Source organism: Pelecanus crispus, chromosome 7 (assembly GCF_030463565.1).
Source record: "Pelecanus crispus isolate bPelCri1 chromosome 7, bPelCri1.pri, whole genome shotgun sequence".
NCBI lineage: Eukaryota > Metazoa > Chordata > Aves > Pelecaniformes > Pelecanidae > Pelecanus > Pelecanus crispus.
This window is the reverse complement of record NC_134649.1, coordinates 3,383,553-3,408,552: the sequence shown is the minus strand read 5'-3', so window position 1 is coordinate 3,408,552 and position 25,000 is coordinate 3,383,553. Positions and strand designations below refer to the sequence as shown.

Below are 25,000 nucleotides of genomic sequence, written 5' to 3'. Positions count from 1 at the left end.
TTCATTCCCCCTTGCACTGATAATGAACACAAACTTCCTAAAAGAGTTCATAAAATTTGCAGAATTACAGATGCCTACATGAATTTTTATATTAGGGATGAAATGGTAAACACCATACTGAAAAAACACGATGTGATCAACTCAAGAGATAAAGGAGAGGCAGCAAGGAGATCCTCTCTCAAATCAATTTCTTCTCTTCAGACAGTATCTGGTTAAATTTATTTCTGTTGATGAGGAGTATGTGCACATCCACAGAGAACCTGAGTAATTTCTATGCAGAAAATGCAGGTTTACCTGTTTGAATTTATATCCTCTTGAACAGACACTAGAGATGGAGCAAGGCCAACAGTAGTTGCAGTGTTACAGGACTTCCCGCTCTGATTTGCAAAAAGCGATGGGAACTGCATGTTTTCTGTAGAAGGGCTGGACTTCAGAAAATACCTGCAGGGAAAGCAAAATCTTAATATTATTTAAAAACCAAACAAAAGTTACTTCAGAATTATGAGCATTCAAAATTGAGGAAAATTCAAATAATGTTGTTACCGTCCAGGTCGCCGAAGATCTCTGATTTCTATGCTTAAAAAAGGCAGAAATAAATTGCCACAGAAAGGACACGTGGTATTGAGATTTGAATCATCTGCTGTCCAACCTGCCATGATTTCTTCATCATGAACCAAACAGTCACAAGTTCGACATCGTGAACAGCTTGAGATGAGGACCTGCATACAGCAGATAACAGAACTCCACTATTACACATTCTCAAAACTATTCTTCTTTTACAAAGCAGTTAAAACTATAGCCAAAATCTTTGCCTTTAGATGAATACAGCTCACCACTTGCGTGCAAGTTCAGCCAAATATCTGTTCCCAGGCTTTAGGTTGGAACATTTGGGTTTAAATTTATGTATTTCAGAACAACTATTAAATCTTAAATCCAAACTGCATTCAGACAGCTGATATGGTAAATGACTGGAATGAACCTTGTCTGAAAAATTTATTAAATGCAAGTCTTTGTTCTATTGTAGCAAGTAGACTGGAATCTGGAACTATGCTCGTGAAATAAATATACTTTAGCTAAGTGGGTTAGGTGATCCTTTTATGGCTTCCCAGAGTAAAACCAGCCAATTAGGCAATAATATTTTTATTAACAATAACGTGTCATTTGTAATTTGCAAACATAATAGTGCAGGAATATTTATGCACCTACATAAATTATTCTCAGAATTTAAACACTCTTCTGTAGTGACTGCCAGTATAATAGAAATGATGGGGAAAAAGATGAAAATGACCAGTCATTAATCCAAATCCGGTGTAACAGTGACAAGCAAAATGATCTTACTAGAAGCTACAACAAGAAATAGCTAGTTATCTATTCCGTATTTTTAAGCGTATAGTGCTATTTAAGACTTGGTATTTTCACTTCAAACAAATTTAACTGCACAAGGGATTTAGATGCCTGAATTTAATGGCATCCAATTCTCAAACTCTTGAGAACCGCAACTTTACGGACCAAAAGATGTGACTGCAATAAAGACATTTCTAGAGCAGGATTTGAAATGAAACCTACTCTGTCACAGAAATATTTATCTATCTTTCAGTGGATTAGTTTTAAGCTTTGAACTTTAACAGAGATTCAGATAGCATTTATATTTAAAGACATACGCTTTTAGTGTATCAATTAAAATCAATAAATCGTCCTGTACCTCCATAGCGTAGTTCTGAAACACACTGGTACTACTTGTACTGCAAGAAGATACCAACTCCGATTTGTCAGGTAAAGGAAACTTTGAAAGAGACCCTAGTAACAGAAAAAACCCAAAGTATTAGTTATATAGAATATGCTTTTTTAGTAAACTGTTTCTCTGGTCAAACAATACTGCAGTTGTAACATGTGTGATGGAAGATGCAACAAATCGGATATACTCAGACATAAAGAAATGTGAAGCTGGAATGTGAGGCTGCCATCTGCCCAGCACCAACAACAGCAAAAATAAAATCTACCAACATAGAATTTCCATATGTTCAGTTTTCTTCTTTTACAACAGTTGGTAGCTTGGAAACAAATTTTACAGATTAAGTAATTCATACCCACGCTTTCTGTCTGGACAAAAACTAGGGAAGGATAAGAGGTGCTGCTTGCGATTGCAGATATCCCTGACCCTTCTCTTTGCCACACTGAACAAGCCAGGCTCCCCTCAGCCTCAGGATGCCCCAAATCCCCAGCTACGATGGCAGCCTCCACTGCCCCTCTCCAGTTCCTCCACATCCCACAAACTAGGGAGCCAAACCTGGGCATACTCTTATAGGTGCTAAGTGGAGGGATCTAAGACAGATCTTCCTTTCATCCTGATTCTGCTTGACACACTGTACTCCAATGACAGTAGTATAGTACAGAAATTGATATTAACAGTCACTACCAATTAGCCGGTGCAGATTAGGAAAAAAAAAAAAATACAAAGTCTGTCTGATAATCAGCTTCAACAGTGGCTTAAAGAAGAATTATAACAATTTTCCAAAAAGGATTTTTACTACTTTTAGAAAAAAAAAAACAAAACAGACTAATAAAGTCACCTTTTGAAAGTTTTTATAGATGTTTTCTGGAGCTGTACAGCTTACACAAATAAGGCAATTACATGAACACTGAAGGACCTTAAAGGGTCTCTTATTTGCATAGCTGTAGCATTCAGAAACTTATTCAGGGACAGGATGTTACTGTGCAAGTTATTCCGCAAGAAAGAACACCCAAAACAATGTCCTACAATAAAAATATCCATAGGTATGGACATATCTGTATGAGTAATAGTTTGCAGGTAAGAAAAGAAAAATTTACTTCTTCCACAAAAAGGGCTAACAAGTAGGATGATCCCAAACCGAGAATTATGAAAGAACAACTTCTAAAACTGGAATATTTTTGTTCAGATCAATGAATGCAATGCAAAAGCTGTCTCTTACCACACTGTTCAAATTGTTTTGATGAGCCATCATGGGAAGCTGAGCTCTCTAGGCTTGTACTGCTGAGGCCAATTCCCTTAATTTCTGATGTGGTATTCTCCTGAGGAGAAGCACTTTCAAAATCATTGCAGACATCTTCATCAGTTAGAGAAGTAGATTCTGAGTCCAGAGCTCCAAGAGATGAAACGCTGGCTCGGTCTGAATTTTGATCCTGAGAGAAGAAAACAAATTCCAGTGAGAAAAGGAAAGCAAAAATATTTCTGAAAATAAAAGGCAGCCTTCTTTGTCTCAGTAAATTCAAAGCATGAACTCGCCTCCTTGAAAAGTCACTCAGCTCAGATCTGTATTCAGAACAAACGTGAAACAAGGCAAGTTTCGCTCAGGGTTAAATAGCTACATGAGGATTCTTTTTAAGAGATTCTCCAAATAAAAAGATCTAAATGAAAACTTAAACATTTTAATCCTATAATTTTTTCCCACCGTTGTTACAGAAGTTATTAGCAGCTGTAGGAATGCATTAGCATAGGCAAGGCATCACTGATACTTTAGTTAATTAGTCTCAGTTTGCTTTTAAGCACATTAAGACAACACACCAAGAGCAAACTGCGTCTATTTTCATTCCCAAGGACTGGGAATAAGAAGAGTTTTGGTTTGAGTTGGTAGCAGCAAAGAACTTTCTAAACAATTGACCTCAGCTCAAAGTTAGCCTTAAGTCACTTTGGTAATCAATACAAGCAGATTTCCCTTTCCCTCCCCCCCCCCCCCAAAGCTGTAAAGAATTTAAAAAATTATTGTTTATTTAAGTATTTTTTTCTTTAGGTAAATAAAGGAAGGCAGAGCAATCTTCTCTGCCCTGTCAACACACTACAGTATACTTAGGTTTTCCCATTAAATATACTCTGAACCCATGCTAGACCGAAATTTTGTTTGATTCAGGACAACAAAATTAGGGTCCTGGAAATTCAAACGTGATTAAAAGAACTTAATGCACATAGTCTACCATGATGCATGTCATCCAAACGGGGGATTCATCACATAGGAGTTGGCGATTAAACCTTTACAAAGCTTCTTCCTTTATTTATAGGAACTTAGGTTTGGGGCCAGGGGAAAGTAATTGTAAAAATTTACCTTTGAGGATGCAGCATACATTGTAAATTTTGAGTACCACTTGCTAGCTTTCTCTGCAACCCCTTTTCCAGCAGAAAACATGCTGCTTTTTAGAACATCAAACTTAGGTGTTAACAACGTATCCAAGTTGAATGATGGTGAAGACACAAGTGTTAACGCACTAGCTGCGTCCTGTGGCTGTTCCTTTGCTGGACTGTTTGGGGAATAAGCTGGGGAGGACCAAAGCCTGTCTCTCGGTCTTTCTTCATTTTTTGCATGATAACTCTTGGATTTGGTAAGACTGGATGGCCTCGGGGAGTTCGGGGGAAGGCTGGACCTCCTACAAGGTTGGATTACTGTTGGGCTCTTTTTACTAGCATTTCTGTCATCATAGGGTTTTTGCAACTCAATGCTTGGGGCACGACTTGACAAAGGGCTGCTCATGTTGTTCATGTACATAACTATTTCTTCAGCTAAATCTCGCCTTGCAGATGGAGTAGAAACACTTCTATCATCCTCCTCCTCATCATCCTCTTTCTGCTGTTCTGTCTCGGCAACCAGCAGGGACAGTGGATCAAATCCAGTTTCAACATCTGTCTTTTCAACTGACTTCACTGGAAAGCTGCTCTTTCTTTGCAGCTTTCTAGATTTTTCACTGGAGGATTTCACTGCTGTAGATGTTTCAGGTTCTGCATCCAAGTCTTCCAGATCAAAGATAACAGGAGACTCTGTTTTATCTGTAAAACTGCAATCAAAAGCTGCATCTTCATCACTAGATTCTTTCTCCAGGCTTTCTCTCTTAGATCCTAAAGAGGAAGTTCTGATATTAAGAGTTTTTGGCCTTATGCTTTTCTGTAATGCACTAGATAGGATTTTGGCATCAGCTCCTAGTTTTTCAACGATTTCTCCCGGGTTTGCTTTCTGATTTATTCTATTTATCATGAGTCCCATTAAGGCATCTCCACTCAGGTTACGGTTCCTGCTTTCCCATGGTATCTCCCTTAAGTCAGATTCTACTGCACTTTTATGTCTTTTTCTTAAGGATTTACTTTTTATAACTTCTGCTTTACTGGCATCCTCAAATGACGATGTAAACAACAATCCTACAGAACTCTCTGAAAAACAGATGAAAAAAAAGGTGCTTTATTTCTTGCTATGCAAAAAAACTAAACAAAATTACAGAAGGAGGCAAATTTGTCTCATCTTTCAAACAGTTTACAACACAGAGATTGAAGTCACTATGTACTGTGCTAGCGGTTGAAAAGTTGAGTTGACTACGATCGTAACTTTTAGGAACCATCAGACGATAAAACATTTAAAAGGGAGTCAAATCATACAACTCAGGAGTACTTTGAGAGACACCATCAAGAAAAAGTCTTACATGTATTTAGTTTCCTCTTTGGAGACATAACCCATTATTAAGAGGTTTGAAAGCTAGGGGCAGCAAAGGTATCCAGGAAATGGTAAAAAAAAAAAAAAAAAGCAATGCTTTCTAACCTGATGAATTAGAAATAGAGCTAAAAAAAGGAGTTATTGTCAGAGAAGTCTGCATTGTTTTGCCAGAGCATAAAGATGCAGACTTTAAGTATGATATTACAGTATTTCAAGTACAGCTGGCATTATTATAATAACCAGATTTGACATTACTAAAGCCTTGTGAATATGCCTGAAAGTTTTTTTTAATTGTACTGCACAGAAACCTCTTGTCCATCCTGAAGGAATTCATTAGTTTGTGGAGGTTACAAGAAAAAAACCAGACCTGGGATTTTGTTAGCAGATGTTAACTATAGCCAAAAAAAAAGCAAACAAGAAAAAAATCTGGAACAAGAAAAAAATCTGGATGTGCAGAATATTCAGATGCATCTCCCTGGCACAGCGTATGCAGGCTTTAACCTAAATTCATTCCCACAAAGTTGCTCTCATAAATTTCATCGGCCACTGCATTACACCAATAAAATACTGTAAGTTTTGTGGACAACAGAACTCAGGCACACTACTTAGAGCTCTTGTTAGAAATGGAATATATATATATAGACAAAACTGCACAAGAATCAAAATCTATTTTCTCTTCCACTCACCTGTGCTAGCTTCTGCTATGGTATTGTCAACTGTACCATTGAGCCGCACTATGCTAGAAGCGGCTTTGGCATTCGTTGAGTTCTGATAGTTTAGTTTAGGTAGGCAGTCACCACTCCCTTTTGCGCTCTCCACTTCAGATACTGTAGGAAAAAGACAGAAAAAGACAGCAAAGGACAGACAGTTCATTAGAATCAAAGCAACTTAATTTATATCTCAAGTTTCCATTATCTATTAGATGCTTTATGCAGGATTAAGTGACAGCACATTATCCATATCCCATGATACATAGGCCAATATCTACTTGGGCAGAGGTTTTCAAGCTGGAACAACTGAACTATGGATATTTAATTCCTGGCATTACTTTTATAACTGGAAGTTCCATAAGCTTCTGTACACAGAATCAAAGTAGCTAGTACTTTCACACCAAAATTTGTGGTGGTTGTGGAGACTAAGACCACCTTTGGTTCACTTGCAAAGGATAGGCATAAGAGTATTTTCTCCTGCCTTTGCAGGAGCTCAGGGCCAATGAGCCTCTCTCTGTATGGATCTCATTACCCCCAGGACCGTGACTACACAAGAGAAATGAAGGAAATATTGCAGTATTTACATTCACCTCTTTCACATCTAAAAGACAAATTCTGTTGTCAGGTGGCTACCCAAAATAGACAATTACTTCTCTAAAGGAATTCAAGCAACTTAATGGTCTCAAAGTCATATTCAAAAGTGCAAAACATTTTCAGCACATACTATTATTAGAGACACACACAAACTTGTTTTAATTACAGCTAAAAATAATACAAGCTTTCAGCAGAATCCATGTTTTCTGTGTCCTCAAAAGTTTCACTAAACCTAAATAACCTGCCTGCCATCTTACAGGTATGTTCTTATGACCATGAGTAACACACAAATTTTCAAGTAAACTGAAGAAAGAAATACTAATGCTAGAAGGAAGACTGTGGTGAAAAGAAAACACTGAAGTAACTTTTCCGGTTCTATATTTTCTCATACTTTTACACCACTTCCACTTGACAAGGGGATAGTTAACTCAAATAGTAGGGAAAAGCACACTGAAACATTTAAATAATGATATTATTAGGAGAACATTTATGAAAAAGTGTATTTTCGATGAATGTATATGGCAATCTATAGTACTTATAAATTTTTATACACGATCTGATCTGCTATATGCTTGCATAGTCTATGCTGCTCAGCTGCAGTTAAGTGAATCATGAGCAGCAGATGTAAAACCTGGGAAAAAAAAAAAAAACCCAACCAAAAAACCAAAGCCCTTCTCATTTCTACTGCCTCTCCTAAATTTTGAGAATTCCAGGGAGCTGAGTAATTTAGACCTCTCCCACAGACCTGCAAAAATTCAGCTGTTTTCCTCTTACAGGATTTATAAAAAAACTAGACTGGTAGAAAAGGCTTTCTTGTAGATTATGCCTATATTTTTTTAAAAGACAAAACCACATAGCTGTAATTATCATTAAGCCTTTATATTACCATTATCACTTATTTTAAACAGAGGAGGAAAAAAAGAACTGTAATTTTAAAAGTTAAACCATCAGACAACCACAAAATTACATTTAGAGAAAAGAACTTAAGGCATGGGCATAAAGTGGCATTATCACATATATTCAAAAAAAAAAAAAAACAATCAGCTGCCCCACTTAGCTTTTGCTGAAATCCCTATTTATCCACAATGAACTAGATATCTGTATTCACAAGATACATACGAGAACTGGAGTCACTCTCTCTCTTGTCCTCTTTTTGTTCTTGTATATCTTGAAGACAAGTTTTCCCTTGCCTGGCTTCTTCTCTGAATGATGTGTTATTGCCAAAGTCTGAAAGTCCCCCTATCATAACAGGGCAATGAGAGAATAAAGATGATTATGGTATTTAATAGCTTGACATTGTTGAACAGAATAAATTGAATATCCACAGTAATTCAAAGGCCTCTTATCAAGTACATTCCAATTAACAGTGAACATTTCACCACAAAAAAGTGAGAAAAATTACTGGCTTACTTTTACAGCACAAACACTGAAGCGATGCTCTACAGGATGAAATTAAAAGGGCAATTTGCAACATTTCTTTTTAAATACTGTACTAATGCACTGCTTGTCTTTGATTCTGTTGCCTGGTTTATTTGATCAAAATGTCACATCTTTTCAAGAACTCTAAGAGGCATCTAAACACGGTTTCATTTTAGCATAGTATGTTTCTCAAAGTTAATGTGTGTAATTCTCATGGTTTTACTCTAGAAAGTAAAAAAAATTGAAACAATGCGGCAGCAGCCATGAGTTTACTTGCAAAATAAGAGTAAAATAAAAATAACCAACACCACCCAAAAACATCCCCTGCAAACATTCAAGCCATCATCTGGTCATTCTTATGACAAAACACTGCCCCACGTGTAACTAATATAGTCTGATTGATTGATTTCAAGAACCAAATTTACTTAACACTAACATGGTTGTTCCTCTTCCAGGTTGTTATAATGCATTAGCACCAAAATAAAGCAAATGAACAAAGCAGATAAGAAAGTTTCTGTTCACTATAAATACTAAGTGAGCCTTTCAAGTCACACGCATTCTGTGTCCTTTGTCCAGGTCAACCTGAAGTCTCCAGCAGTCCCGCAGCATCTTTAGGGGGTTTACTCCCATGCGGTTTAGGAGATAACAGTAAGCACCTATCCAGGATCAAAAGGGTACAACATCGCTGGAAGTCAGCTTCTTTCCCTTTTTTCCCCTGAAGATGCTACACCGAATCTCTACAGAGAGGGTAAAAACCTTGTTGCTATTGTAAAGATAACAAAATATTCTGGGATTTATGAAAGAGTTCTTGGGATTGCCTGAAGAATCAGCATGTATTCTAGCTATGTGCTTTCATGCAAAGACATCTCAAAAAAATCAGATGGTGTCAAAAGCAAATACCATTAATTATATAAATGACAGTTACTTAGTAAAAGACTAATTACAGTTCCTTAGTTTACATGGTCTGAGTTGCAACCAACATAACTAAGCTTTTATATAGTGCTTTGCACAGATGGGTTTCAAAAAGTGGTTTATCAGGAAGGTCAGCTTCATGAAGAACAGGCAGAAATAAAGTAAATTTGTTCAAGGTCATCCAGAAGGCTAGTGATAGAGCCAGAAGTAGGACTGTAGTCTCCTGAGTCAAGGAGAAATACTCTAGCCATAAGGCCATCATATTTGTTCTGTTTGTCAGGGCAAAGATTTATTTGTACATATTTGGAATCATAGAATAACCCTGGTTGGAAGGGACCTCAAAAGATGATTCAGATGATCTTCATGCATTTATACATGTATATTGCAAAGGTCTTCCAAGGTCAACGTCAACTAAACTAACTATATTGCTGGTACTTTGAAATGTACTATCTTGCTTTACTAGTAAAGCAAGTTATAAATACTGTGGGAAGTAGTACCTACAAAAACCACAAACTGCAAGTAATCACCAGCATGGTAATATAGCCATTAGAACATCACATAAATCTTTACTGGGAAGAAAACAAAAATTTACAGCCTCAAATATTGTACTTATATTCTAGACAAAATTAAATGCAATCATTTCAGTTGGTATGCAGAACCTGCAAACAGTACTACAAACTCAAGGACTAGTTCCAGTTGCCTTTTGGCTAACATCAAAAAAAGGGGGAAAACAAAACAAAGGCAAGGCTGGACAGAAGTTCCTGCCAGTTATGAGACTAGCTATTGTATGAACTAGGATAATTATCACATCAATTTCAGGTTCATATTTTGTCTCCATGAAGAGCTGATACAACAAATAAAGAGCAGACTATTTTGGATTCAAAGAAAAAAAAAAAGCTGTTTTTTAAAAATTATGCAAGAATTTTTTTCTCTCTCTCTAAAACTGTTTTATCATCAAATTCACAACAGAAAGCTTTTTGAAATAATTTTCTTATCAGCATGAAAAAGAAAAGGATGTGAATACTCTACCAGGAATGGCTGTATGTGAGGTGCTTGCTGGCAGCTTTTTCAATGCTTTTTTAAACTGTGCTATTCCTAAAACAACGTTTCGTATTTTCATCCATAGGAAATAGCCACCTCGATTGCTTGAAGGCCAGGTGCTTTCCAAAACAGCCTATTTTGGAAATATCAAGGTCAAATAAAGTCATCTTAAGGAACAGGCAGGTTTGAAATCATTACTTTAAATTTCAAATTGGGTTACATTGGCACTTACAGAGTGGACTTCTAAGCCTACAAAAGCAAGGACAACACAATTATTCTGTCTTGTATTTCTTCCAGTTACTAGAAATGACAGAATTACATCTGAACTTGCTTGCTTCTATTTGCCTGGATAAAAATGCATTGCCCCCCCCCCCCCCCCCTTTCAAAATTACTTACCTTATTGTAGTAGCCATAAGTAATGGCATTAGGGTCAATGCCAGCTTTCTGCATTTCAAAAAGCACTCTCACTGCTAGCACAGGCTGACCATACTGTCCACACAGTTGCATGAGTACTCGGTAGCATACCTGAAAATACAGACAAGTTAGCATTGTGCTTCTGTAGTCAAACATATCCTCCATTCAATAAAACCCATGGGCTATTTCTGGGATTCTGGGGTTGACTTATTTTACCTCATCAGGTGGATCTATTTTTTTGGTATGCATTTTTTGTAGCACATCATATGCAGTTTTCAGAGCCCTGACTTTTGAATGGCACACTTTCACATATGCAGGAAGGCAGATAAACCAAAGACCATAGCAGTGACGTAACAAACACCTGGACCACATCTGTGGTATCGATGAGTACTTCTTAGCAATTTTATGTGCAGATTTAATTTCCTGTAAAGAATCATAAAGATTATTTGTGTATATTTACACACACATTACACGAACCTACATGTTAAAAACTGAACATGTATCATTATACCTACAGAAACTGCAATGTTAATATGAACAACATACTCAAAGTGGGAAAGAAAATGAAAAGCAGAGCGAGTGATAGCAGAAAGAGTTGCTGTAATATTCCCCTCCTAAAAACTTGCATTTCTTTCTATTCATGTCTATCACTTTTGGTCTGCATTTTTTGTAAGAAGCATTTGAAAGTTAGAGCCCCTCTTAAAGCCCTGGACAGTGAAAAGCAGTCAAAAAGTAGATGTGGAAGCCCAACAGTTTATGCTCAGGGAGAACAGCGTGAAGAACGCAGAAGGTATAGGGACAGCACAGCAAATGACAGTCTGCGTACAGAGGCCCTGTATGATACGGTGTAGGCATGAAGCACAGGTAAACATCCAAAGAACGATTAGCATGGCTACCCTGTAGTCACCGTACCAGGGAAGAACCATTAGTTAGGCTGCAGCCACTGCCAGTCAGTCTTTATAGCCAAACACAAGGTGAAGGCAGCAAGCTGTCACTTTCTAAAGCACCTCACATTACAAGAATAGCTGCAAGTACCTGTTTAGTTCTTCGGAACATTGGCGATGGGCTGTTGGGACTACTGGCTTTTGAGGACAGTTTGTTATTTGGTGCTGTGAGAAATCTTTCAGGTCGCTCAAACAAATCTAGTTTTAATACTGGAAATCCATTATAGCTGTAAAAGAAATGCGTCACTTAACTCCTGTAAGGCAGTTCCAAAGTAAACATGTCACATTATAGCAAATTAAATCAATTACACAGTTGCACTAGAAGCTACACAGGAAATAGAAAACACAAAAGTGAACCTTTAAAGACAGTGTTGACAAAGTGGTTTACTAATCCATCTGCATGATTTCATAAGCCTGCACAGTCTCTTAACCTGTTATTTCAGTGTAAGCAACTTAAATTGATAAATACTTTTGCTTTCATAGCCTTTTCTTTGAAGTGTCAAATGCATTAGTATTGATTCTAGTTAATAAAAAAAAAAAAATCTGTGTGGCTTAGTCCCTAGTGAGCATCACATGACAGAGGTTTATAAAAATCAATATGAACAATATCAAACTATCTAAACGATTAAATTAGATTTAAAAATGTTTCTCAGAATTAATGAAGAAACCAATAGACAAACTCATGTGACATAATTACTAAATTAGTAACACCAGTTTTCAGTGATTCTTTGAAAGGCACTCTCTCTTTCCAAAGAGTATCTGCAGCTTGTATTGTTATCAGTAGTAGCAGCAGGCCAGACTGGGTCCATTAATTTCAATTTTAACCTTAAAAAGTGTCAAAAGCTAGCACAATAATGTGAACACACAGCCAGCTTTATTAAGTATTACTGCTTCTGTGCGTATACACACACACACAAAAATCATTAAAACTTCAAAAGAGCTGGCACCCTAGGCATTTTACATAGACATTTTTACTTGAGCAACATAAAGGGACAGGAAAAATCTGTACTTCATGGCTATCGCAAGAACCTAGAAACTAACTCTACAAGGGCAGCTGTTTGGATTTTGGCTGGCATCCTACTGTGCCCTTAGGTTACCTGTATTGTAGAGGGTGCTCTTCACCATTTGGCAGATGAGGGATCTCAGGTGGTGTTATGAAAACTGTGTGCTCACTCTTGTATGACTCATCCAGCTCTATAAGCCGTGTTTCCCCAGTTTTGTCCATATCTACCTGGAGAAGTTATGTTAAAAGAAAAAGTAGTTACTAGTGTTACTGTATTTTCTGCCATTAAAGCCATACGGTCAAGCAGGGCAAGGTCCGTATCAGCACCAAAGGATTGCATCTTGAAAGTAAGGATGCCTTGCTAAGTTATAATGAGCATTGCATTGTTTTTGTAAACTTTACCCTAACACAATAATAAATGTTTAACAATATACTCCGAACCGACTGTTTTCAGTTAAATAGTATAAGTAGTTGTACAAAGAGGTTAATCTTTCTGAATACAACCATTTCTGGAATTATGCTGCCAATTGCAGCAGTAACTTGAAATTTATTTTTAAATATGAAAATAAGAGCTATTTTTTTCCCTCTATTTTAACCACTGAAAACAGTAACAAACTTTATCCAATTGTCTGAGGTATACAGAATCTACAGACAACACTAGCAATTTCAGTCACTTGCATAGTCACTAAGGTCATGCTAGTTTGCAGACATTGCAGAAATACACATGCATTTGAAGAGACAATGGAATAAAAATGTGTGACCTTACTAAAATTAAAGGGGGATAGAAGTAACTTTGTTTTTCTAAAAAAACCCAGTTATCTGAAAGGTGAAGCGTAGCTTCACGATTTTTTTCTCTTTCAGATAACTCAAGTTGTATGTGTTAAGATACAGCACATATTGGGTGGTCCTGTCCTCTCAAAGCCAGGACAGAAATTCAGTTGATGGATAACCAAGGCAACTTGTAATAATACTATAATTAAGCCTAAATTACAGCTGCACCTGTTTTGTTTTGTTTTCAGCTTTGTAACAGGCAATTTGACCACATATCTTTGCCTGGCTAGCCTGGCTGTTGCAGAGAGAAGGAGAAATTTGGACTTCCCAAATTAATGTCCCTGCTTTAAAGACAGCAGCAGAGACATACTCCAAGCTCCAGGCAAATTTCAAAGCATCAAACTGCAGGATCAGGCAGGAAAAAACCGTCCAACAATTTTACTGACAGAATTTCATTCTATTGCTTGAGATAAAAATAAAGAACTAAAGCAAAACTCGGCCACCCCAGACTAGACAGACAAGATTTTGGGAAACTATGAACTGTTTCCCTTTGAGAAAAAGAACAGACAAGCCTTTAACTATACTACAAGCTTCCTACCACTACTGTTCGTATTACAGAAACCACTAGGAACAGAGCAAATAGAACATGTATTACATTCTGCCCGAGAGCTGTTGTTTGATACTTGTACTGGTATTTGTATTGCTTTGTCCCTGATCTTCTGTCACCAACTGTGTCTCCTTCAATACCTCATAAGCACTGCTTCTGCTTGCGAGATGAGACACGTCTATCTCAAAAGAGTCGGCGCTATCAAAACTATTTACTTCACAACACACAGAACATGCTTTTTATTCACGTATTGATAACCCCAGCGTTCAGCTCATGCTGTCACAGTTTACATTTACAGACATGATTTAAATGGTTTAAATGGCAACCAAGTTACAGCCAAATGGTAATTATTTTGAAGAAATGAATAAGCAACCTGTGGAACCCAAGGATGCATGTTCTTCATGCCTTAAGAGTTTAGCAACAGAGAATTAATGTACAGGAAGAAGCATACTCCACAGTTCTCTCCCTCCAGCGAGGTGGAAATATATCAAGCAGTTTCAGTAGAATTCTCGAATATTTAAAATTTGGTAAACGTACAAAGAGGTGTTCTTAATTACACATTTTACTGCATGAGACAGATGGAAAGTATTAGCAAACCGAACCAGCCAAGTAGCAAGAACATATGGTTCCTGAAAAGTAGAAATAAACAAAACCTTACTTGGCAATTTAAATACTTCTAAGGATGTAAAAACCCCACAGTTACAAGTTTCACCAGCAAAATACAATAAAGCCAGTAGCTTAAATATGTATTGAATTGAGGTAACTTTTGAATTCCTGGAAAAATGAAAACTTGTGAGACAATTACATCATATCTTTCAGTAGACAAAACGGGTAATCAATTACAATCTCTGCTGCTGCTATCTAGGATAAAATAACATATAGGAGAGATTACTCTTCAGCTTCAACTATTCTTATTAATTATTTGAGGCAGGGCTTAAATTATATTTTATAAATAACTAATTTCACAGTACATAAAATTTGTCTCAACCCAGTGGCTTATAACTACCCATAAGAAAGTGTTGTATCTTCTTTCAACCCATGACATCACTCTTTCACACATACCCATTCAGGTACTGGTTCACCCAGTGAAAACACTAATATATAAATAAATATTCACTTTACTGGAATCATTCAAATTGGATATCTGGTCAAAATAGAGCATCTTGGCTAAAGACCTAGTTTGCGTAGCAGTCCTTGGGATACTTCAGTATTTTGACTTTGTATGTTACTGTTAAGCACAGTATCAGAAATAAGAGAAATCAAGAAAGAGAAGCAGGAAAGAAATGATGAGGCAAATATAGCATTGTTCAAAAAAATCCTACATGGGAACACACTCCCTCATGTCAATGAAAACCTAGTTTCACAAGCAATTCTAAAGCCATGGCAAATTTTAAATGCCTAGTAATTCCAGTACCTCAGTTTCCCCATGATTACCACTGGCATAGAAGTTGTCCCATTAATAAAACTGAATTAAATCTTCACTGACAGAAATAGAAGTTAGAGAAGTACAAGTGTTTTCTGTAAAATTTATTCTCATGGCACAGTCATGAGCATTTTTTTTATTGTGGAACGAAGCTGCCCACAGCATCAACTAGCAAAATAACTGGCATTAGAACAAATGAGTCTCTGCTTCGGTGTACAAGTATGAGCTGTACTTTTAGAAGAGGTGAAAGCTCCAACAGCTCCACAGATTACATGCAGTCTCACAGTGGCATCACCAACCTAAGTATTACTTTTTTGGAAGAACTGTTTGAATTCCTAGGCAAGATAACTTTAGCTAGGGCATCACCTTCAGTGCCCTCATAAACCATCCTATAAAATGAAATACAACAGATAGAATTTGACACTTACATAGTCATCGCATTCTGAATAAAAATCCTATTTAACATTAGTCAGAGAACTAACGTGCAACGCAATGAAAATGAAGTACTGCTCAGTAGTGTTTAGTCACTGGGGTACGTATTATTCCTGTCTAGGAGATCTCCCAGTTTTAAACACTAACTGGCATAAAGCAAAGCAAGTGCTACGTGTTGAAGGCTTTTTAACTGAACTACAGGATAATCGAGTGAATGTTACAGAAATGTTTGCAATTAAATTAATTAGCCCACGAATACCTGCAACTCATGCTGTAGAACTGTGAAGCACACTTTTGAGAACTGCTACTAATAAAATAGAGACTGGCAAAAGCTATAAAGAGCATTAAAAACCATTAGGCCATGCTTCTATATTTCTCTCAAACTTAACTGCTTCCAGATTTGTTTTCAAAACAACTCCTTTTAGCTCTTCTGCACTCTCATAGCAGAAATAGCCATAAACAGAAACTGTACAAACCAGTTTTCATAGTCTTCAGTATTAATTCTTGTGGAACAAACAGCAGGTGACCTACTTTACAGGAAATCCTCGACAACTGTGCATTACTTAAACATCAGTGTCCCAGAATAGAGTGTTACAGGTAGCCAGTAAGACGACAGGTAGGCGTGGAATTTCTTATCATATTCATAAAATTTTCTTTCATGTTACAATAGAAGCAAACACGGATATAAGATTGTGGGTTTCAGCTCAGTTCCTCTGAAAACAAAAGCTAATGAGAAAAAAAAATCTGAAGCAGTCTCAAAACACTTTTGTAGACCCTCTTTGGAAATACAATGAATTTTCAAAAGCTAATATACCTGCACTTTTTAGAAAATCAGTTCTTCACAGTGCTCAACACTATACTAATGTGGACATTTCTTATAAATATCTTAGGATTTTTAAAAATCCAAGTGATACTTCCAGGGAAGACTAAAAAAGAAATCCACTTTGAACTGGGAAATCTAACATTCTGTGAGCTCCAGTCCAGCAAAAGTTCTAAGCTTATTTAAAAAAAAACACCAATTGTGACTGTGTTGCACTTTTACAGTCCTTGTCACATAATCCTTAACAATTGCCTTTCCTTCTCATTACTAACGAGAGAACAGCATAGCAACAGAGAACAAGGTATTCCTTTACTGCAACACAAATAGGACAGTAGAGTAAGAGAACCCACAAATAATAACAGCTTACGCAAGACTTGTGTGACACACCATAATAAATCTTGCCTACTTTAAGAAACCTATACATTTCATATCCATCAGTATTTGGTAACAAGGTCATTAGAAAATATTCTTATCCAAGTGAAGAGTATCAATACAAGCACTATATTTAAAATATTTACATCAGCAAGCTGGTTTTGAATTGGGGGAAGCTACTGACAGCAGTATGAATGAAAGGAGAATTGATAAAGATTCATTTTAATTATTTACATTTAGTACAAGCCTTCTAAAAATTCTCTAATAGTAACTAGACAATTACTATTAGAAAGAACTGGCCAGCACATGGTTTAAAAAAAAAAAAAAAAAAAAAAAAGAAAGGCTTAAGGAACCTTCTATTTATAATGATTAAAAAACAGTGACACTACCTTATATCTTTTAGTGTGCTGCTCATCAACCCCCTTCCTAAATGGCTGCATGAAATATTACACAGTCTATAAAAATGCTTGTAGTTTAATCTAAGGAATAGAATTCTCTGATAAAGAAGCTCAAAGTTGCTACTTTACAGTCAGAATATTACACTACTTGCTATGGGCCAGTATTTCAGAAGCTTATATACATGTGAAAATTAGCACTTCTCATTTGTTCTCATGTTGTTATATTTACACTTTCAAGAATCTGAAGAAAAAAATGAAACAAAGCCCAACAAGAAAGGAAAATGGAAGGCTCCAGTGACTAGAAAATAGGAAAAAATAGAAATAAACTTGCACTTCAAATATATTCTGCTTGTACTGTATCAGATAACGCAAACAGCAGAAGTTAAAATCTATATGCATATGAAGACATGCTTACTTTATCCACACAGTCATCAAAAAATGCAAGGCTTGCATCCTTATCACTGACAAAAGAACACTCTTCAATGAAGCGAATAAACATTTGAGTTTTGGTCATCAGTGTGTAGAACTTCTGATGTGAACGATCTCGACTTTTGAGGAAACCTGCAAAGTAAAATCAGAAGCACGTAAGAATGCGCAAAACAAAAAAGCCCTCAAATTCAGCACACATTCTTCTAACGAGCAATAACCATTCTGTAATCTTTGCCACTACGACGCAATTTTTTCTGCACTTACATTTCTACCATCATTCATAACACGAACACTGCAAATGTTTTTATTCTTTAAATAAGAGAGAGAATCTAAAATAATTAATTAATATACATAAAACAAGTTGATGACTCTTCACCTTGTAGTTCAAAGAGAGAACTTGCATCTGTGGCTGTTTCAGAGGGTGCCTCTGTTATTGGCCTGAGATAAGACCTGTAACCTTTTAGTATTGAGGCCATGAAACACAGGAATGCTTCCTGGATCTCCAAATCTAACAGATGCAATTTCTTCCCAGAATTAAAGTCGTAGTCATTCATTGCTAATTCCATTAATGCATCTTCTCTTGGCCGCTGTTGCACTGTGAATAAAAACATTTCACATCATTTTTTTTTCCGATATTGGTAAAAAAAATTTCTCTTTATCCTAATAGATTCATTGATTACTGAGCTTCATTAAGTTTGGAACAGATTAAAATATATGCAATTAAATTCAATCATGACATGTGACAATAAACTCAGCCTGACCTCATACAACTCATGTATCTCTGGATAATACCAAAAGCAAGATACATTTACCTTTTCAGCACATTCATTAGTGCAGTAACAGAGAGAAACAGTATGGACAGAGCTTAAAAAAAAAACCTCAGAGAAAGCTGTTTATAAAAGCATATGAAAATTTATACAAGAGCTGATTAGAGAAACATATTGTAGGGACAGACACATAGATGGGATGTGTATATTAACTTTTTTTTTTACAATGCCTTTCATTTCAAAGTGTTCCCAAAAAGCGGATTATACATATTAAGTACCTATATACACAGAAAAACACCATTCAGATGCAAAGTGGAGCCATCAAAACACAACACAATGCAAAACACTGATACAGAGAGAAAGCAGGCATTTTTTCAAAAGATCTAGCAAAATCCCGATTCTTAAAGTAGATACCTGCATCGACATTTTAAAGCCATCAGAAGTCTAGCTAAGACTTCACTGCCACACACACAAAGTACAGTAACATTCTAATAAGGTCTCAAAAAAGTAAAAGGATAGTTTCATTACTGTGTTTCCATATAATATAATTATAGCCAACCTTATATTGATATCATGTTAAATTCTTATCACAGAGTAAATTACTTAAAGATCAGTACCACTCTATTTTTATAGAGTATAGAAAACATAAGGTTTAAAAATTTTTCTAAAGAAACCCTCACAGTAAAATATATCAAAATTTTGAAGCAACAGAATTTGTCACCTATCAGCTATACACATTTTTTTGTGCAGCACACACCAATAAACTTCTGTTTCTGTACATTCTAATTAGGACACAATTAAACTCTAGTGACCTCAATAGCCAAGAAGGTGTAAACAGCCTTTAAAAAGAAGTGCCCTAAGTCCAGGTGGCAATTACAAAGACCTCATGCATTATGCTTTCCAGGTATGTATTTCTCAAACATGCAGTGTTGATCAACCCCATCCTTTTCATACTCCGATTTAAGTCTTAACCACTTGCTGTCTCTGCCACAGCAACTTGATTTTACAATTGTTGCTCCTTCAGGCTCCCTCCACTGTCTATGGAAATCACCTTCTAAGCAGACAGGTAATATGAGAGTGCTGATGGACTTCCTTCCCACTTCACGAAGCCTATTAGCTACGACACCCAAGCACATCAGCTGGCCTTGACTACATTTATATTTCCAAATGTTTTGTTTTAAAGAATTTCACTAACACCATCCCTATCCATTTTTCTGCTTTCTCACATCAAGGTTCAATATAACCTTGCTCTGCAATATTTGAGGATTCTGTCAACAACCAATTTTTTCTTAGACATGACCAGTAATTGTGCTATATATTGAAAAACCCAATGTTTTTAAAACATTTGTTATTTCCATCTTAAAATTTTAAGTGCTATCAGCTTGAGTGTCAAAGTTATCTCAATTGTCAAGACATCAGCAGACTTGAGCAGGCTTTGAAGACAAACCAAATATTAGGTCCTGCCCTACTCTTTGCTTTACTATTCCCTTCTCATAGAAGCTCTGCCTTTTTTTTCTTTGGTACAAGGGTAACATCGATACAAAGGGCTATCTGTTGAGCACCGCCTTATACATATGGAAGTCTCCTCCACCCCAAAAGCCCCTACATGGGTTCTAATCTCTGGACTTAAAGCACAAATTTCCCCATTTGATAAGAAAACATTATGTAACGAGTGACTTAAGAACCTATTTAATTAGCTATATTTATCTGTTAATGTGGCACACTGTATCCAATGTAAATCTTATTATGTACTTTCCCACTCACATTCTGCCAGCTGCTGATACAAGTTACTTAAAGTGTTCATCAGATTTTTACAAGGTTTCTTTGGTAAGATCTTCCATGCAATAGCTTTCTTATCTCCAGTTCTGGAAGGAAAAAAAAAAGTTATGAGTATACACAGAATATGTGAGTATATAGGACTGTATTCAGAGGATTTTTCTATCCCACCAGAGAAATGGGAGAACATATACAATTTGCCCCATTAAAACAGGACTGAGAAGGATTGAAAAACAAAGTCAAACTTGATTCGCTATATGTAGATTTGATCACAGCCATCCAACCAATGCCCTGTATTTCAGGATGATGATTAGATGGATTAATAGTATTAGGCACCTGCCATTGCACAAGCAGCCACCACACAATCTATATTCTGAGCTGTAGTTACTTAATCTAGAATGGACATAATGACTAGAATGCTTGTAGTAACCCAAAATAATTTTGATATAACTGCTTTGTGTTTAGTACATATAGATTTGGACTTAACTATATCATTGTCGTGATGAAAAAAAATTACAACGTTCTTTGTCAGAGGGCACCAGCAAGCCTGAAAATCCTATCAAAGTTGCAAAAACTGTAAGGATTTGTTCGACGCTTTTTTCCATACGATGAAACAGAATTCATCTGTTCTAAGAAAATGCAGAGATAATCAGCTAAAAAGTAGAATGAAAACAGAAATAACTGGAAATAAACTATTTTCCATTAATGAATATGTAGCTAATTAGACAAATACCAGAAGAAATGCACAAACACATTCCTCTTACCCAAAAAGTAAGAAAACCAAACCTAGAGCTATCACAGGCTAGTTTGAACTAGTTCCTAAAACTTCAAAGCAGAATTGCTATACAAACTTGGTATCAGCATAAAATCCTTAACAAAAGTTTCTATTTACAGATACTTATATGCAACCTTCTCTAAATCCACACACAACTACTGAAGCAAAAATAATCCTACAAATAAGAAAACTTAGAAAAAGTTTTTAGTTAGACAAAGTAATGCTGAAAGACTGCTACCAACAGGAGGATGATATAAAAGAACACTGACCAAAGACTTTGAGAAGTTACACTAAATATACACTGAGTATACTAAACATTATACTGAAATAAAAGTTTAATTCTGAAATACAAGTTTAATTTTGTGTGGTTTAGAATCTTGGAAGTAGAAGCCTTACTCTCTTCTGTCTATTTTTGTATCACATCATCACAAAGAAATAAATAATTATTTGGTTTGAATATCATAACAATATGGACTCTTTCCCAATGGTTTTAACAGTGCACTGTTGTCCCTTACTAGTATTTCAGATACTAGATAATCAATATTGCAGAAAAACTTAGTACTCTACACAGTTCTGAAGGAGAAATATTATCATACTGTTATTTCAGTTCGCTAATGATGGCATGATTCTATGTCTTAATTAAGACTCTCTCACCCATGAAAGTTCAAATCTCTCATTCTCAACATGAAGTTCCTATACTTCATATTGACATGGAGTATGATTTGTTATAGTTTTCAAGCAGATGCCCATATGAAGATACTGGAATTTCTTCAACACTAAGAAAGCTGATCATGAAAAACAAAAATGACTGTTCTCCTCCAGAGACAATGAAGTGAGATACAGTATGGTTAATCTAGGAAATGTGCCAACATGTGCAATAAGATTTTAATGTAATAGAATAGAAGGCAATAATGTTCCATGAGGATTGTACCTCTACTCTGCCATGTTGAACAGGAGATAGAATTTCTACCATGCTCATTTCAAGAAGGATAATATATTAGAAAAACCCCCTAAAGTTTTGCCAAAAATATAGTTTTTGCCTTTGAAAACAGGAAGAAAAAAAAAATCACAGAAGAAAAATTGTTAATAAATACTTACTGAGAAATTGTATTGGTATCTAGGTCAACACAGCTAACATCTGGTGGAGGGTCATAGAGATCAAAGTATCTTGAATCAATTCCCACTATGAACGGGCATGGCGCACTTAACACATCTGCCAGTGCCAAGGGACAGAGAGGAATATATGGGCAAGGCCAGTGGAAGGGAAATATCATCTTTGAAAATATGCAGAGACAAAAACATAGGTTAAACAGGCATGATAATACAGCCTATGCAAGTATAAACCACACGTCACTGCCACTTCAAAATTATTTAACATGGTAGATATTTATTGCTGAAAATCTAGATGCAGATTATTAGATTAAAAAATGCACTCATTTCTCTAAAATTCAATTTGTTTAATTTGAACAAAAAAACCTCTTTGGTATAATAGACTGCATATAGCAGAGGTAGCAAAACAATGCTTAGTGAAGACAGACAGGAAAATAACATGCATTTGAAATTCTGTGAGAGACAATACAGTGCTATTTGGGAAAATCAGAAACTCATATTCAGTGCATTGTGATGACCAAACAACATGCTTAGTTACAATATTTACACACAAAGAACCAACAACAGTTACTCTTCCTCTTCTGTCTTTGTGGGATATCATTAGCAACATGAATTTTTCTCTCTAATGATCTTTATTTTCATTCTTATTTTTAAGTTACCTTTAAGCCTAACAGCACTACTACTAATTTTAGATTTTATCTAAAAAACATTCTTTTTTCCACTTATATGTGTATGATTAAAAAAAAAAAATATTACTTACAGAGACTAACGCCTCTGTCACACTAGTAAGGACAGAAGGTCGCAATGAATGGATGAGAATTTTATGTTCCGTCACAGCAAATACAAGTAGAGTTACTGCATTTTCAGGTCCTAAATTCTGAAGTAGTGTAGAAAACTTGCCCCCACTGTTACAGAATATAAACACACTGGTGAGTTACAAGGGACTGTAAAAAAAAAACGTTCAGTAACAAAATAGAAAAAGAGGCATTAGAGTAGGATTTTATAAATGTAAATCTGCAAATCTTTCTTGTAAAGATGATTGTGAGGCAGACTACTCGGTACTGTTCAGTGAAGAATGGTTACTTCCCAACAGTAACCATGATTCCTTCAGACTCTTCAATCAGTTTAGAGTATTTTCAGGACACGTGCATGATTTTTCTTTGAGAAGCGATTTACAGGGAGACAACATACATTTCTTTAATTATTCTCCTGCACCGAGACACGACAGTTAAGACAGTCACAGAACTCCTTCAATTACCTTGCAATACAAAAGCTGCACTATCTTGGGAGCCCAGGTACCAGCTCCTAGAAAGTGGATCTAACAACCTAAATTCTGTCTCAAGAACCACTGAAGTTATTTGAAAAATGTATCCTTGTCAGGGTGCAGGTCTAGTCACATAAATTTCAGATACACTAGCTACAAAAGGCACCAGACAAGGTAAGTTAATTTGCACAATTACAACTCCAAGTACCAAATCTTTTCCGCAATGTAAATCAGAATACATTTCGCAATTAAACAGAAGATACTGCTACTTGCCTCAGTGGAAGGGGTGATGACACAGGTTGGCTAAGAATCAGGTTATCATGGGGAGATAGCTGGAAAAAAAATTTAAAATACGTTCTTTTTATTCTGAAGTTTGGAAATATTTATTAGAAATTACACAACTATAACAAAGAACACCTAGAAATAAAATTTAAACTAAGCTGAACTTTACATATCCCAGCTGTATAGCACTGTAAGAAGCGGCGCGCAATGCTATGCATCAGTATCTTTTTGTAAAAACCAGGCAAAGCACGATCTTCCTTTCTTGATCAGAATTGAATACATTGCATATTCATAAAGAGGAATTTAAACTAGCTAATACTGAAAAAAATTGAATATATTAACTGCTGAAAAATGAAGCCTTCTGTGTTTTAAGGGAAGTGAGGATGCATAGTTCGTACAGCTTTCAGGGGCCAGGGGGGATTCTTTTTGGATTTAGGAGGAAAAACATGGATAAAATGCATGAAGGGGAGAGATGGCAGATCGTAATGTAAAGAAATATTTTCTTCAGAAGGCATGAGAATTAGGCTCTTAGCTGGTAGAAACGGCTCAGCTCAGCTTTGATAGAATCTTTAAAATTTGCATTAGTTGAAGATCCAAGACAAAGATCTTATTAATTCACATTTCTTTCTTACAGTGATATGACATCAAGAGAAATCATTCATATATTCAGCATGAATAAGAGGATTCAAACGAGTACAAGAATACAGATACATATTCATAGGACAATGCTAGGGCAAGGGGTAATGGCTTTAAACTGAAAGAGGGTAGATTTAGATTAGATATAAGGAAGAAATTCTTCACTATGAGAGTGGTGAGGCACTGGAACAGGTTGCCCAGAGAAGCTGTGGATGCCCCATCCCTGGAAGTGTGCACGGCCAGGTTGGACAGGGCTTTGAGCAACCTGGTCTAGTGGAAGGTGTCCCTGCCCATGGCAGGGGGGTTGGACTAGATGATCTTTAAGGTCTCTTCCAACCCAAACCATTCTACGATTCTATGAATCAATTTATCAAAGCACAACTGACGTTTTCAGCCATAGTAAATCCAAGGTAACAAGACACCGGTTAGCTTAATCCTCCCTGCTAAGTGGTCCTGCATTTTTCTATCTATTGTATAAAAGCACACATACAAGTAGTAGTAATTCAGTAAGTCACAGTAACTTGTACAACTAAGCTGCAAGTTCAGACAACTTTTAGTAACATGTCATTTTTGAGTACGTTTCACCTTAGACCCCACTGTAGATAACCAGACAATAGAAGTCAGAAGATCAGATGAATTAGTAATATAAAT

The 25,000-nt window shown here is 36.2% G+C and overlaps 1 protein-coding gene across 4 annotated transcripts in view; it reads right to left on the bottom strand.

Moving 5' to 3' along the window:
* Window positions 1-25,000, bottom strand: part of DENND4A (DENN domain containing 4A) — a 57,419-nt gene that overhangs the window by 7,504 nt on the left and 24,915 nt on the right. For all 4 annotated transcript variants that reach the window (XM_075713463.1, XM_075713465.1, XM_075713467.1 and 1 more), the window contains 18 exons: window positions 23,705-23,763; window positions 22,928-23,072; window positions 22,156-22,331; window positions 20,271-20,371; window positions 18,116-18,334; window positions 17,726-17,871; window positions 12,582-12,715; window positions 11,576-11,711; window positions 10,757-10,963; window positions 10,523-10,651; window positions 10,115-10,259; window positions 7,874-7,993; window positions 6,137-6,277; window positions 4,080-5,173; window positions 2,952-3,162; window positions 1,703-1,797; window positions 544-719; window positions 295-441 (listed from right to left, as the gene is read on the bottom strand). In XM_075713463.1, the coding sequence (XP_075569578.1) occupies window positions 295-441; window positions 544-719; window positions 1,703-1,797; window positions 2,952-3,162; window positions 4,080-5,173; window positions 6,137-6,277; window positions 7,874-7,993; window positions 10,115-10,259; window positions 10,523-10,651; window positions 10,757-10,963; window positions 11,576-11,711; window positions 12,582-12,715; window positions 17,726-17,871; window positions 18,116-18,334; window positions 20,271-20,371; window positions 22,156-22,331; window positions 22,928-23,072; window positions 23,705-23,763 (3,581 nt within the window). The remainder of the gene's footprint in view (window positions 1-294; window positions 442-543; window positions 720-1,702; window positions 1,798-2,951; window positions 3,163-4,079; window positions 5,174-6,136; window positions 6,278-7,873; window positions 7,994-10,114; window positions 10,260-10,522; window positions 10,652-10,756; window positions 10,964-11,575; window positions 11,712-12,581; window positions 12,716-17,725; window positions 17,872-18,115; window positions 18,335-20,270; window positions 20,372-22,155; window positions 22,332-22,927; window positions 23,073-23,704; window positions 23,764-25,000) is intronic.